The following is a 14,495-nucleotide window of genomic DNA, read 5'->3' as shown; positions in this document are numbered from 1 at the left end:
TGGCTTTCCCTGCTCTGAGTGCTTATTTATGCTGCCGTGACTTTTTGGCCCTGCGGACTCCGCCAGGCTTCCTGTTTCCCAGGTGCTTGAAGGGATTTATTACTTTTTTATGCCTTTTGCAACTCTTTTGGCTGACCTTTTGGAGTTTTACCTTTAACCTGGCAGCATTTACCATCCTTTCTGGTTTTCTCATTTGGACGCAGCTTCAGCTGTTTAGATGAATGTCTTCTCGCTTTTAATAGCCTCCCTTCCTCTGTGGTCCAGCCTTGCTTTCCTCCCTTTTGCCTTTACAGTATTCTCCGGCCAGGCACTGTGCGTTTGCTCTGATGTTCCAGTGGGGTCTCTCTAAATAGGCTTAGTGCCTCCCACAAATGTTTTACCCTCTTTATTACCCCTTTCAGTTTTTTCGTAAAAAAGCTTCTCACTTTTGATGTAGTTCCTTTTCTGAAATTAAACACTTCTGCAATGGGTATATTGGCTTTTGTCGTTCCTACGGAAGTGCTGGATCTGGAGGTCCATGTCTGACCTGGCTCTGGAGATGAGCTGGGGGCTGCTGGGAGCCGGCAGCTGCCTGAGTGCACGGCAGTGGGGGCTTCCTTAGGGAGGAGGAGTGAAGCCCACTGCAGCCCTGCTGCTCCCTGCAAGCCTCCACGTATGACCGGGAGAGGGTAAAATGCTCCTGGCAGGGGTAGGAAAGCGTCTGGGCTCCCACAGCCCCTCTGGAGCTACACCCAGGCAGCAGCTGCCGTCAGGTCCCGCTGTCACTCCATAACTGTTTCTGGAGCAGCGAGGGCTGGGACACCCCATTCTCATGCCTCTCTCTGGAGCCACTATGATTTACAGCAGCAGACTCAGGTCCTTGGAGCCCAGAGTGAGGATACATGGCATCTGCTTGTGGCAGTGCGCAGGTAGTATTGTGCCAGGTGGGAAGAGGGAATTTATCGGGGAAGGAGCTGGAGATAACACAGCTGTAGCCATCAGCTTTGGAGCTTGTACACCGTGAGCCTGCTGTGCTAGTGCCCCGTGCCCTCTCTGCCTGTCCCCATGGGAAGGGAGCCCCTCCATGGGCCAGGGGCACTGGGGAGCAGCGATGGGGCCGGAAAAACCCGACAGCGTCAGGGCAGGCGGGCAGGCAGGGGCTGCCTGGTGCAGGAGGCTTCTTGGAGCAGAAAGGACATGGGACCATGCATGGGGCTGGTGCAGCCTGGAGGAGAGTGGGATGGGGCGGGTTTATGATTGATGTTTCTGGGCACAGTTTGCTCTTAGTCCCCGTGAAGCATTTGGTCATTGCTCCGTGGAAATGCCTGTGCCTTCCACAGCCATGGGGCGCTGTGTGCTGAGCCAGGCACCCCATTGCACCTCTTGCCTTTCCGGGGGGAGGCATGGTGGGCAGCACGGCAAGGGTGGGGAGCCAGCAGAGACCTGTCCCAGCCCATCGCCCGGGTGCCAGCCTCTCACAGAGGGCTCAGACTTATGATGCTCTGGGGGCAGAGTGGGTGGGCACAGGTGCTGCACCCCATGCAGGATGCTGGCATTGGGCTGCCTCCCCGGTCCTGTGGATGTCTCTCATGCTGTTTTGCAGATATTCATGAATTCTACGATTTCACACTGCGCTCCGCACCCCTGCAGCCTCCCAGCCCAGACGCACATTGCAGCACAGCCAGGCAGCAGCATGAGGCCAGCGAGCCCAGCTCCACAGTCACATCTGGAGAGCCCCAAAACCTCCCTGAGGTAAGAGCTGCTCTGGCACGATGCTGCAGGGCCAGACCCTGCACACTCCTGCACCAAAGGGGAGGCAAGGGGCACAGGAGGCTGCTGGCCACTGCAGCCCAGCCAGCTCACACCCAGGGTGTTTCCACACCTCCTGTGTCATAGCTTGTCTCATTAATGAGGCAACTCAATGAACTTCTCTGGTTCACAAGTGTTAATTGAATTACTCCTAATGCAAATAGCTTCAGCTCCAGCTCTGGTTCCTGCTCTGCTGTTGCAGCTGGATTAGCTGCTCCCGTCTGACGCTGTCTCAGCGGTGTTTCAGCTCTCTGATCTAGCCACCTTGCGGGCTGCTTTTGATAAGTGAAGTAGGTTGAGCCTTTTGAGTTTCCCTTTTCAGGATTTTTTTCCAGCTCTCAGATAACTTCTGTCTCTCTTATTTGCATTCTCTTTAATTTTCAACAGCCTTTTAAAAGATACGGCACCAGGTGGGGAGGCAGGAATTGAGCAGTAGGGTCTCAGTTATCTCAAAGGCACCAAGGTAAATAAAATTGCCTCATGCCTTTGCAGGCCCTCTTCCTGTCCCCCTCTCACTGCCTTGTGCCCTGCCAAGGGATGCTGTGGGATCCCCCTGAACTGGGGATACAGGAACATTTGTGCAGAAATGCAAAAATTAGGGGATTCCTCCTTTCAGCGAAATAATCCTTAGATAAACACCATATTTCTTCCTCACGGACTGAACTCGCTTCCCATCCTATACCTGCGGGGACACCAAATTTGTGTGGTACACAGGGACAATGGAGCTGACCGATGTCTCCTAAGAAGGAATACTTTAAAGGAGTTTGATGATCAAGAACCGGGGGGACAAAACTGCCCACAATCAGTGCAGGAGATATCTGTGTCCCTCTGACTCAGGAACCATTTTAGTCCCATTTTTTCTTGACCCCCTTCACATTGGCAGTCCCTCTAGTTAAAGGCAAACCTGCAGATCTAGTCTGTGTTTATGAACAAATTTTTAGTGATGTTATACCGTAGGCAGTGGGATCCCGCTTTGGGTTTTTGGGTCTTGTGTAGCCTTGATCCACCCACTGGCGAGCTCTGCTGGCAATAGCCACAGGTCTCTGCGGCCAGGCCAGTCCATGGGGCCCTGAGGAGATGTGACAGTCAATAAAGACATTTAAAAATCAACGAGGAAACAAGTGGGGAAGCCGCCGTGGGCCTGCTGCAGCTAGTATGAGGGGTGCTCCTGCTCCCCCCGCAGTGCCCTGCATGCACAGGGGGGACAAGCAAAGCAGCTGGTCTCAGGGCTTCCCTGCACCGAACACAGCCCAAGCCCATCGACACCATCAAATCCCTTCTCCTTTCTCCATAAAATGTGTTTGAGGCATCTTGTGTTGCTGAAATGTCAAATGCAACAGGGAGCTGCCCCCACCCGGTGGCAGAACAGCCCTGGAGTCCCCTGCCTGCAAGCCTCCACCTTTGTCTGCAGTGACCCCGCTGCCCATGGGCCAGTGCCAGAGCAGGCTGTCACGGGCGGTGGGATGCTCGCCAAAGGCAGTATGAGCCCCCTGCATGGGGGAAAGCTCATACTTTCCCTTCCAGAAGCAGTGGGGGGGCCTGGAGGCAGCTGGCCTGCCCTACCCACATGTACCCCCTGTCTCATTTCAGGATCTGTCCCGGGACAGTGAGCAGAGGCTTCCCGCAGGGGCTGGGGACAGCACGCTGGGGATGACGCCACGGCTGGTGAGGGTGACAGCACGGAGGACAGAGGCACCGGCCAGCGTCTGCAGCCTGGTCCTTGGCTCTCGCAGCGCCCTGCCCCAGGTGAGCCTCCGTGCACCCCACACCGCGTCCTACCCTGCCAGCCCAGCCGGCAGCTGGCACTAAGGGGACAGCACCAGGGCCGTGTGCCCGTAGCACTGCAGGGACGGTGCCGGGGAGGCATTTTCCTCCCCTGGGGCTGGCAGTGTTTCCTCATGGCTATTCTGGTGATGCTCAGGCTAGGAAATCTAGCAGTCACCTGTGCCAGGGGCTGGACGACACCAAAATCATCCCCTTGCGTTAGCATTTACCATGGCCCGGTGTCAGCCCTCAGGGCTTGGAGGCCAGGTGGATATGGCGCAGAAAGAAAGAGGCTCCATGGAGCTGGAAATCCTTCCAGCCCCGTCCCTCTTGCCCCCAGCGCTGGCACACTCCCACATTGCAGATCTCCGTATTTTTTTCTCTGAGCTCTTAAATGGCAGGTCCATTCCTCAGCTTACCAGGAGCTTTTCTCTGCTGTCTTATTTACTTGGAAACACTGTTTATTTGGATGTGCATCATAAATCTCAGCTTCCTCCTGGTGCGAGTGCATCGTTTGGGCTACACATTTGAGGGGAGTTTTAGGGACAAGCGAAGGACAAAATGCACTTTTGGGAGGGATGAAGTGGCCGGGATGGATGGAGCTCACCACAGATTTAAAATAATATGAAAATGTTGTTTTCCTTGGCATAGTTTGAAATAATGCTTGTTTGCTAAGTCAAAATCTTCTTCCAAAATATTTTAAATACGAAAATTGCACTGCTGCTTTTCTCTCCTTTTTAAATGTTTCCCTTCTTATTCTGGACTGCAATAAAATGGGTAATGCCCCATTTTTTTCCCTTACTGTTTAAGTTCTCCTTTTCCTCTTGCTACTCTCTATGTTTTCAAACATTCACCAAATCTTTACCAGTTTTGGAAGGGCAAGACAGTGGTTTTCTGAACACGACAGGAGGATGAGCTTGGCTGCCAGTCTCCGTTTGCCAGTGGGAGGGAACCACAATCACAGATGGGGGAGTCATGGGGCAAAACCCACGAGGGGTGAGAGCCTGATCAGTCCAGAACAGTCAAATTTTAAGGGATTTTCTTCGTAACTGTCCCAGGCTGTGGAGTGCAGCGGCTCTTGCATCCAGCCCCAAATGTCTGGCTGAGTTGCAATGTCTCCTTTAGCAGCAGCCACCTAGCTTTGATTTTAAGACTTCATGCGATGGATCTGCTGTGTCCCTAGCCTGGCTGGCCTGATGGCTATTTATCCTTCCCATTAAAAATCTGCACTTTGCTGTTAGCCTGGATTTGTCTCACTTTAGCTCCCAGCCCCAGGAAATTCTGCTGCCTTTGTTTGCTAGGATAAAGGACTGTGGCAATCAGAAATGTTCCCAACATGTAGGTATTTATAGATGCATCTAAGTTCCCTCTTAACTTTCCCTTAGATAAACTAAACAGATTGGCTTCTTCACTCACTCAGTGTGAGGCAGGTTGTTCCAGCCCTGAAATAATTCCTGTCATTCTTTTCTGAAGTTTTTTTTATTTCAGCCTCCTCCTTTCCTAGCCTGTGTTGGTACAGTTCAGGAGCTGGTCCTCGGTGCCAGGCGCTGGCTCTTTTGGGGTCACTCAGCTGTGGGGACCACAGCTGCCAGCCCGGAGCAGGGGGGTCACTGCCCCGAGAGGGAGGGGGCAGTGGGGACCCGGGTGGGCAGGACAGGGCTCTGGGAGGGCTGTGCTCTGGCAGGGCTCTCTCATCTGCAGCCTCTTTCATCCCAGAGGATGGGCACTTCACAGCCTGGCTGCAGGCAGAGCAGGGACCTGGAGGGGAAAAACCATCAGGATGGTAGTGTTCAGTGCTGGGCTTATCCATGCCCATAGTCCTGCCTGAAACTCGGCTTTCTGTGGAGACTCAGCAGCTTTCCTGGAAACTGGGACCAAGCGGTGCTGGAGAGCTGCAGGCTCAAGTGCTGTTCCTCTGCAGCAGCCCCTGTGCTGGGGTATGGGGGCCTTTGACATGGCAGTGAACCTGTTCCCCGAGGTGTCATCTTCAACGCTGAACACAGGCCTTGCCCCAGTGGAGCAGGAGCATTTCCAGCAATCCCTCATGTCAGCGATCTGGACCATGACACGGGATCAGCCATGCCTGGGTGCAAGCTGTGCCGATGGACCACAGCATGGGCCCTGCTTCGCATCCCTTGCTCCTGCATAAAGGCACTGAGGAGACCTCAGCTCCTGCCCAGCATCACCTCCTGTGTTGGTTCTCAACAGCCCCAGTGTGCAGGACAGCGTCAGGACTGGATAACACCTACACATCCAGCTCCTGCCCACCTCCACGGTGACTTCTTGCTCCCCAGCCTTCAGTGCATCCTTTTTGCCACGGGCGTTTCCAAAGTGGGTTTCAGGAAAACATGTGAGATGGCAAATGGCACTTGGAAGAACCAGGGAAGCTTTTATAATAGGTGATACTTAATGCTAGGGCAGGAGGGCACCAGCTGCAGGGCAGAGCAGCTGTCCCCCTGGTGCTATCAGCCCAGGAACAAGAGCTCTAGTGGACACCCTACCACTGATAAAAGGCAAGATGATGAACTGGCTTGTCCTGCCTGAAGTAAGTGCAATTCTCTTATCGCATCTGTCAATGTAAATAAGTTTTCTGTTGTCCTGGCTTTGTCCTCTCCCCTGCCTGTAGCTCTCCCCGGCGGTGATAGCAGAGCAAAAGCCACCATAACCTGCTTTAGCCAGGAAGGCGCATGAGAAATAAATTGCCTCTCTGCACAAATGCTTCCAGGAACAGGAAATTTTCTGTCTGCTGGTGAGAATGTGTGTGCGCTCCAAGTAGCCCTGCAGTGTGCAAATGGCTGCTGCAAAGGAAATGGGACCGGTAAATACAGCAGCAACATGTGCTTCCTGACGGCAAGGCTTAGTGGGCTGAAACCATCCCTCCATGGGAAAGTGGATGTTCAGCCCTCAACGGAGCAAGAGCAAAGGGACTCAGCCAGCGGAAATGCCCTGTTGAGGCGCTCAGAGGCACAATCCCACCTGAGCTCTGGGGTTTGTGGGGTTTTATTTGCCAAATCCTCCATTTCAACCTTTCCCCGAGCCTCGTGGTTGCCTTAGCAGGGCTGCTCAGGGTTTGTGTGCATCCACAGTGGGAAGACCCACAAGGATGCTCCCATGGCCGGTGCCACTCGCCAGCGCTCACAGGCTGGCAGGAAGGCTGCTTCTCTCAGTAAACGCTGTTCTCATCTTCTGTGCGGTGAGCAGAGAACAGCCAGCTGTAAAGATAAATGAAAGAGGAACAATGTCGCTGATGAGCAGAAACTCTGCGCCTGCACGGAAGCGCTGCTTTTTCCCTACCACCCTCTCCTGCTTCCCAGCACGGCTCTGCAGCCACTCTGACTTCATCCCTGTCATCGCGCCAGTGCGGTGCCGCCCCTCCTGCGGTCGCCTGCCCATGCATCTCTCCCTCCCTCTTGCCTGCCAAGGGTTTCGTTGCTTCGCTGCCTGACGCCAACGCCGCGGCTCTGTCCTTGCTCAGCCCAACAGCTGACACTGAGCAACAGCAGGTCTTAACATGATGGAGAGAGGGAGCGAGACTACTTCAGAGGACACATTCTGTGTCCGGCTCCAAAATTGCCGGTGAATAGGAAACCTCGCTGGCAGGCACTGCTGCTGCTCTCGCAAGCTGGGGGTGCGTGGAATGCCGCTGAGCATGCCAGCAGCATGCCAGGTGCTGGCTGTGCTTTAGCCCTGCTGGACTGAGGCCAAAAATGTCCCCTTCCCTCCCTACATCCCAGGGAAGACATGGCCCAGCTCTGCAGAAACGCCCTGGCAGGGTGTTAGGAGGCTGCCCTGCTGCACCTGCCGCTGAAGAAGATGCATCCGTCTGCCCTATAACCCACAGCTCAAGTGTCAAAAAGGTTCATGGAGCTCCCTGGGGGATTTGGCAAAGAAAGGCAAGCTGTGCCACCAGCGTGGCGACCAGCTGTCTGCTTCCCCCATCCTTCTCTCAAGTGCTTTTTCCTCTTTCCCGATTTGCCTTTGGCCAAAGAGAAGGGCGTTCCCATGCTCCGCACCTTTGCCTGGCGGGAGCAGCTCTGGGCACCTGCAGCGGGTCAGGATGAGACCGGCGTGTGGCAGATACTGCAGCTGCAGAAATGCCTGCTACAAGCTCCCTGCTCCCCCCTGCCCTGACTGCAGCCCCACCGCTCTTCATTTTCTCTGCAAGTTGTGTGAGAGGGGAAGCACCAAGTAGCTGTTTGCTACCTCAAGGAGTGTCAGGGAAATTAAGCAGGTCCCTGATGTGCACGAATGTCTGACAATGAATGCAGCCCCCTCAAGAAGCTCCCCATGAAGTTGCTTGGTTGCACATGCCCTGCTGTCCCCACCACGCCCTGTCCTCTCTGTGGGCTGGCTGAGCAGGCACCTGAAGCCATTGCTGCAGGCCAGACTGGCCACTGCTTTATCTCAGCTCAAGCCTGGCAGCATCAGCCCTGCAACCCTAAAATCCTGGGAGGTGGCTAATGCTCAAGCAATGGGAGCAGAGGAGCAAGCAGCTCCTGGAGGGACACCCCCCCCCTCCCCATTGCATCCCCATGCACCTTTGAGAGCATGTTTAATTTTAGGAGAAGCAGAGAAAAGCAGCAACCCACAGCACAGAGGCCCCAGCTGCTGCTCCGGTGTCACTTGAGCTGCTTTGTGCCTGGAGGTTGCTTCAGGGCTCTGCATTCAGATGCTCTCTAGCAGTTTTGTGTTTCGACATTGCAGACACAGGCTCAAAAGCCAAAGTGCTGAAGCCAAGAGGGTGTCTGTCTGCAGTAACGCGCTCAGGTTCAACCATACATCAGCCCTGCATAGCACAGACACCCGGCTGGGCAGCCGGCTGCCTGTGTCCCAAGGATGCTGCTGCTCAAAGCAGGGTCAGCGTGGGCTGTGTCAGTAAGAGCTGTCACTTCAGTGGACTTTTTTGGGTTGAATGGCCTCAGCTTTACTAGAGGCTCTTGCTATTCCTGCTGTGGAGATGAACAAGGAGATGCTTAGACCTCAGTTGTCCCAGCTCAATATACAGCTTCAGCAAAGGATGAAGAAGTCAGTAGAGCCACCAGGCTGTCAAACCAAAAGCTCATGCACGGGCACCTGTTCCTATTCTATTTGGGAACTTTCTGTCTAAAACCAGCAGCAAAAGGAAGATCCTTGGCAGACCCCTAGGCTTTTCTGGCTGCATGGCATAGGAAAGCCCTGCTGGACATAGGGCTGTTGGTCCGTCCATTCATCCAAGTCATCATCACTGTTTTGAAGTTATTTTGTGATGGTGTGAGTGCATGCAGCACTGCCCATGCAGTGGCAGAAAGGGTACAGTGAGGGGGAGGCTTTGGGGAGTGTCCTGCAGATGGCCACGCTCCAGAGTCATCCAGACGAGCCTGGAGTCCATCCATTCTCCCTCCAGATTCATGCTTCAGCTTCGTTTGCCTCCGTCTAGTGCACGTGTCTGCCTGTCCCCAGGGGAGCACAGCTGCTGGGGCGATTCACACACTGAGATTTACACTGATAGGTTTCATGCATATCTCTGAAATCAAGAACTGAGACCATTCACAGGCATCTCAATGGAATGGGGACTGAACAGGGGCCAGCCGCATCAGTGCCTTGGCCAGGAGCTCCATGAGCCGCCGCACTGTCCCCGCAGGGTCTCTGTGTGCTTTGCTCATCACATTTCCAAAATGAGCTGGTGCAGCCTCGGTGCAGGGTCCCCACAGCAGCACCCAGGTCCCTCCATTCCTGCTTTGCCTTGTCGGGTGACTGACCACATTCCTACTGCAACCAAAGTGAAGCATCGGAGTCCGTCTCCCATAGCACAAACCAACCAGGGGCTCTCAAAGTGCGGAGCCTCCATGCCCACAGCATGGGATGTGCCAACCCGACTTCCACCCATCCACGGTCTGCTCCCCCTCACAGACACCCCAGCATCTCAGGAGGCTGAGGACAAATCTCCTGCGTGCATTTCTGCAAAACAAATGGGCTTTTCTTGCCATTTTTTAAAGGAACAAACCAAGCTTGAAGGCAGAGCCTGGCAGGCCAGCTGCTTTCTATCTGGAGCGCTGGAGCTGGGGGAACGTCGCTGCATCTTAATGGCATCAGGCTGGACGGAAATCAGGATTCTGGTGGCAGAGGCAATACCAGCACTGGTATAAATAGAGCAGCCACAATAACTGCTCATGAAGGTTTTTAGTCTTTAGGATTTGGAGGATCGGTATCAAGCTATGCTGAGAGATCCATTATCCTCGCCACTGGTAGGAGCTAGGGGAATTGCAGGGGAAGGACAGTGGATGAGTGTGGGTTTGGGAATCGTCCCTCTTGTGAATCCGAGTGTGAGCCCTTTGAAAGGTGCTCTTTCTGCTGTGTGCTGCCTCCTCTTGCTTTGCTCTGCCTGCTCTGGGGGGTTAGACCATGCGTGGCTGAAGCAGTGCAAGCATTTCAAGCCAACCTTATGCCCTGCTGCAGGAAGCGAGGGTTTGCTCCAGGGCGGTGCCCGCCAGAGCCCTGCAGCCTGCAGGTACAAAGCACCTTGCAGGAGCCTCACTGGCATTGCACCTAAAAATTATTCCAAGTATTGAGACTCAGGCAAAGGCCTCCTGCAGTCTGTGGCCTAGATAGCTCTCGGGGCTGGCACCGCTCAGGCACACCAGCATCTGTGCCCAAAGCACTGACATGGAGAGCATCATGCCTGACCGGTGTCGCTTCCTCAGCCTCACGCCAGCTTCCCACCTGCACGTGTCCAGGAAACATGGCAATGTCCTGCCAGGCTGTCCCCCCCGCTTTTAAGGTGTATTTTTAGACCAGATCATTTCGCAGCCTGGGCTACAGCAGACTGCGGGAGGAGCGGTGGCAGAGCAAGCGAGGGGGCACTGCGCTGCACTGCACTGCAGGCTGGTCCTGGAGCTGGATTCATTGCTGAAGCCAGGGGCAAGCTCTGCCAGCTGCTTCATGAGTGTGTTGTAGTCCCATTGCTGCACTGTTCATTCCCGCTCCCTTGGCACGTACTGCGCAGCTATTTCCCCTCTGTGCGGTGGTAGATTTTGCATAGCTTAATCTCACAGGGTGTTTTTGCAGGGAGGTTTTGTAAGCTTTGGGGCTCTGCTGCTGTGGGAGCACTCCCGCATTACTGCTCTGTTTCAGAGCAAGAACATGGTGATGAAACCACTCTCCCAGCTGCCTGCTCTCACCGCACCGTGGCTTGGTGGCAGAGCTCATGGCCTGGCTTCCTTTGGGATGAAACTCAACCCAGCTGTGTGCTCTGGCCCCTGTGGATGCCCAGTCCCTGAGACCCAACCATCCCTTGTCCAAACCAAGCCCTGAAGCCAGGGTGAGGGAAGCAGCACATCATCCCTCAACATCATCCGTCACCCAGGGCTTGCATTTCTGATGTGTCACTCCTGAGGAACACATGTGTACGGGTGTGCCTGTGCCTCGGGATCACCTCCTCACCCCACGGATGGGACCCGGTTCGAAGGTCACCTCGGGGCTTCCGAAACGGTCGTGTCTTCTCCTGGCGTGCGGGCGGCAGACGGGACGGGCAGGTGGCGACAGTGCGCCTTTAAGAGAGGTCCGTGAGCCGGCTGCTGCCCTGCGGCACGCGCGCTGATTGGCCGAGCGGCGGGCAGGCGGGCCGGGAGCGGGGACAGCCATTCAGAAATTTCCGAAGAGCACTTTCTTCCTTAAAGGGGCCAGGGCAGTGCGACAGGGAGGGCCAGGGCCAGCCGGGAGCCCACCTCCCGTCCACCGCGGGTGCCCAGGGCTCCCAGGGACACCAGCATTCATTTTTCTCGCCGAGGTTGGGCAGGTTCCCATGCCGGAAAGTGTGTCCTGCAGCAGCACAGCCCGGACGAGGTGCCAGTATGCCTACGAGCCACTGGCGGGGGGCAGTGTGAGCTGCGGAATGGGCTTTGCTCTGTCTGGAAGGGGCAGGTTGGTGCAGGGCTGGCCAGGCAAAAAAGAGAAAGCGTGGACCCACAGAGGCCCCCTTCTCATCCACCACGCGGGGTGGGAATAATCGAGGAAAGGGCATCCCTGGGCCCTGGATGTGGGGAAAGGTCCCTCTGGGCAGGTCTGTGCTGCCCAGGGCAGCCCCAGATCTGAGCAGAGTGGTGCTGAGCCCTTGCAGCACTTTCAGAGCCACATGTTGACCCACTCCAAGAATGGGACTGGTTCCTGCAGGGCTGGCTCTGGGTGGGGAGCCCATGAGAGCCGACTCGTGGGGCTTTGTGGCCCCAAGAACACATCGGCTTAGGCAGGGCCAGCCAGGAGACCTCCGACAGCCTTGTACAGCATAAGCGGGGTGTGTTCGGCTGCCGCTAAGTCTGAGTGTGTAAGCACACCCAGGGACAGCCTGGGACTAGTGAAAGATGCAGGGAAACAGGATGTCTGGTGGGATCACACTAGGCACAACCAGCTGGAGATCAAGATACAGGACCAAAAAAATATCAACCGATTCTCTTAAAGACATGAGACTTCAAAATACCTCACTCTGGCTCTGGCTTGGAGTGGTGAAGTTGTGCCCTGGTCACATTTTCAAACCTTTCCTCTGCTCCATCAGGCTGGAAATGTGCTTTATTCTAAAGGAAATGAGGCACACACAAGGACTGGGTACCCACAGACCACGGCATTGCTGTAATTGCTATGCCCATGCAGCAGCAAGGCTCCCCCCTTCTGCCCAGGGAGGTGCCACAGGAAGGCAGTCCACAGCCAGCCCATGCTTCAAGTGCTCCAGTGCAAGGCAGGAGCCTCTCTGCTGGGTGATGGGCAGAGCGGCTGTGGGTGTTGTGAGGCTGTCAGGAAATCCATAAAGCCTGCTGCAGTTGATTGCTATTAAATAGAGCCTCCAGGCTCTTCTTTACAGGGAAGGAGCCTGGGCTCTGCTGCAGGGAACTGCCACAGGTCTCCATCGCTCCTCTCCCCCGCCAGCACAGCCGTCGAAGACATCCAGTTGGCTGTAATTTCAATTGCAGAAAGTGGCTGGTGAGTTTATCGAAGACCCTCGTACCATTGCTGCCACAAGTGAGGATATGTGAACTGCGTAGTGGCATTGGGCAACATATCAGGGATCATTAATAGAATGAAAATGGTTTTGCCCTGGAGGAGAATAATTTCTTTGGCAAATGCCCTGAGAGCTCTGAGAGCTATCGGTCCCTTGGTATGCCTGGTTATTATTATCCCAACTGCACATTTCCTGGCATGAACCGCTGCCGGTGGCAGGGAGGAACAGTCTCAGCGTGAGATGTTCATTATCCTGCCCTTTCCCACTCACCTGTGACTGCGCAGGTGAGTGGGAAACCTCCAACACTCATGGGAACTGCCGGCCCCATTTGCCCGCTAGCTGTGCAGCCGGCTCTGCAGAGCGCCTGTTCAAGTTTCATTTGACAAGCCCCAGACTCAGCAAATTGCAAATCCCTGCTGGATGGGGGTCTGTGGTAGTGCTAAGGAACCGACTGACGGACTGAGCCAAGTTCGGTTGGTTCCTCCCTTTACTGCTCATCTCCTCGTGGCCTGCTCCCCTGCCCCGCGCATTTACCCCTCGGTGTTCCTCATCCCCCATTCTCAGCTGGGTGGCTGCAGACCCCGCTGCCTCCCCTGCACTTTGGATGTTGGGTAGCTTTTTGCAGGTGATTGTGGTCGAGAAAGGTGCCTCCCCTATGCAAAACTGTCCCCCACCTCGTTTCCCAGCATTACAAAGATGATATCTTCCCCATCTGCACCCAGGCTGAGAGCTAACGTGTGGCTTTGGGTCCCCTGGCAGGACCCAGATCCCGCTTGGGCTAAAGGCAAGGAGCAGCATGACAGCGCTCATGTGACCGTTGTCTCTGCAAGGAGCTGGCTGCCTTCAGCCTGCCCCGTCTTCTGCTCCTAGAAAGGCTGTAGGTGCAACAAACCCCCAGCTCCTGGTCCCTCACACTTGCCTTCCTCTTCCCACAGGACTTCATGTGAGAGGAAGGAAGCGACAACAGGGGCTGAAATGCCAGCAACGCCAGATAAAACCTAGCTCTGTGCCGCCTTCATGCTGTGTAAATAGCACCATCTCCGGGGATTTCTTGACACTTTGCTGAAATTAGCACCTGTAAAAAGAGCAGCTGCCAAAGCTGAATTTAAATAAGATGGGCAGGCTTGTGGTAGGAAGAGGGTAGAGGATGAAAGAGCTCTTGGTTTCCTTGAATTGCTTTCCTCCGTGAAGGCACCTGCCTGGAAATCAGCTCCCAGGTCCTTTAGCCCTGCTTAATGCCCACATCACTGGGGTGAGATGCCCACAGCTGCCTGAAGGCGCTGGGCACTGCACCTGTCCTGCCAAACCCAGGTCTGGGCACCCCAGTGCAGGTGCCCGCACCGTTTGGGCTCCAGCAGTGCCATTCCCAGTAGCTAAAACACTGCTACCCACTTAAGAAAGCTGGAGAAGTGCAGGACGCGGATTCCCCTGGCCAGCAGGCCCTGGTCTCCTCTTGAGCTCCATGTCCTAAGCCCCACATAGTGTTAGGGAGCATTGCAAACAGGCAGCAGCAACCAGGGATTTTTTTTTTTCCTTTTAATTGGGGCTAGCAGGCAGCACATGGAGTTCAGTACAAATGAGTAGGAATTAACAACTCTCGTGGCAGCTGAAGTGGGACATGCGGGTTTTCAGGAGGGGAGCTGCAAGTGGGTAGGGAACGGCTGCATCAGAGCTGCAGCGGCTGAGGCTCAAGGCCCCTCCGTTTGCAGGTGGTGATGAGGCACTAACAGATAAGAGAGCTGGGGAAAGCAGCAGAAGGTTTTAGATCGTGGAGCCGTCCCTGAGTTTGCGAGCTGGCAAGCGGAATGGGGTGGAGGCAGCAATGCTGGCACTCCAGGGCTGGCGGTGAGGGTGTTTCCCATGTGGGGATGCCCATTGCATGCATGGCTGCCCCATCTGCGGGGCTGCCAGAGACCGAGCAGGAAGAGGACCAGAGACCTTCCTTGTGGAGGACAGACTCCAGTCTGCCATGGAG

At 55.2% G+C, this 14,495-nt stretch overlaps 1 protein-coding gene across 5 annotated transcripts in view; it reads left to right on the top strand.

The window, feature by feature from the left end:
* Positions 1 to 14,495, top strand: part of DLG3 (discs large MAGUK scaffold protein 3) — an 80,623-nt gene that overhangs the window by 8,011 nt on the left and 58,117 nt on the right. For all 5 annotated transcript variants that reach the window (XR_012996059.1, XM_076346853.1, XM_076346852.1 and 2 more), the window contains 2 exons: positions 1,583 to 1,731; positions 3,379 to 3,534. Coding sequence is in view for 4 of the 5 variants with exons in the window: in XM_076346853.1 (XP_076202968.1) it covers positions 1,583 to 1,731; positions 3,379 to 3,534 (305 nt within the window). In the remaining variant the exon portion in view is untranslated. The remainder of the gene's footprint in view (positions 1 to 1,582; positions 1,732 to 3,378; positions 3,535 to 14,495) is intronic.

This window comes from Aptenodytes patagonicus, chromosome 9 (genome assembly GCF_965638725.1).
Source record: "Aptenodytes patagonicus chromosome 9, bAptPat1.pri.cur, whole genome shotgun sequence".
Taxonomy (NCBI): Eukaryota; Metazoa; Chordata; class Aves; order Sphenisciformes; family Spheniscidae; genus Aptenodytes; species Aptenodytes patagonicus.
Note: the sequence above shows the minus strand (reverse complement) of the source record. Positions and strands in the feature narration are given on the sequence as shown.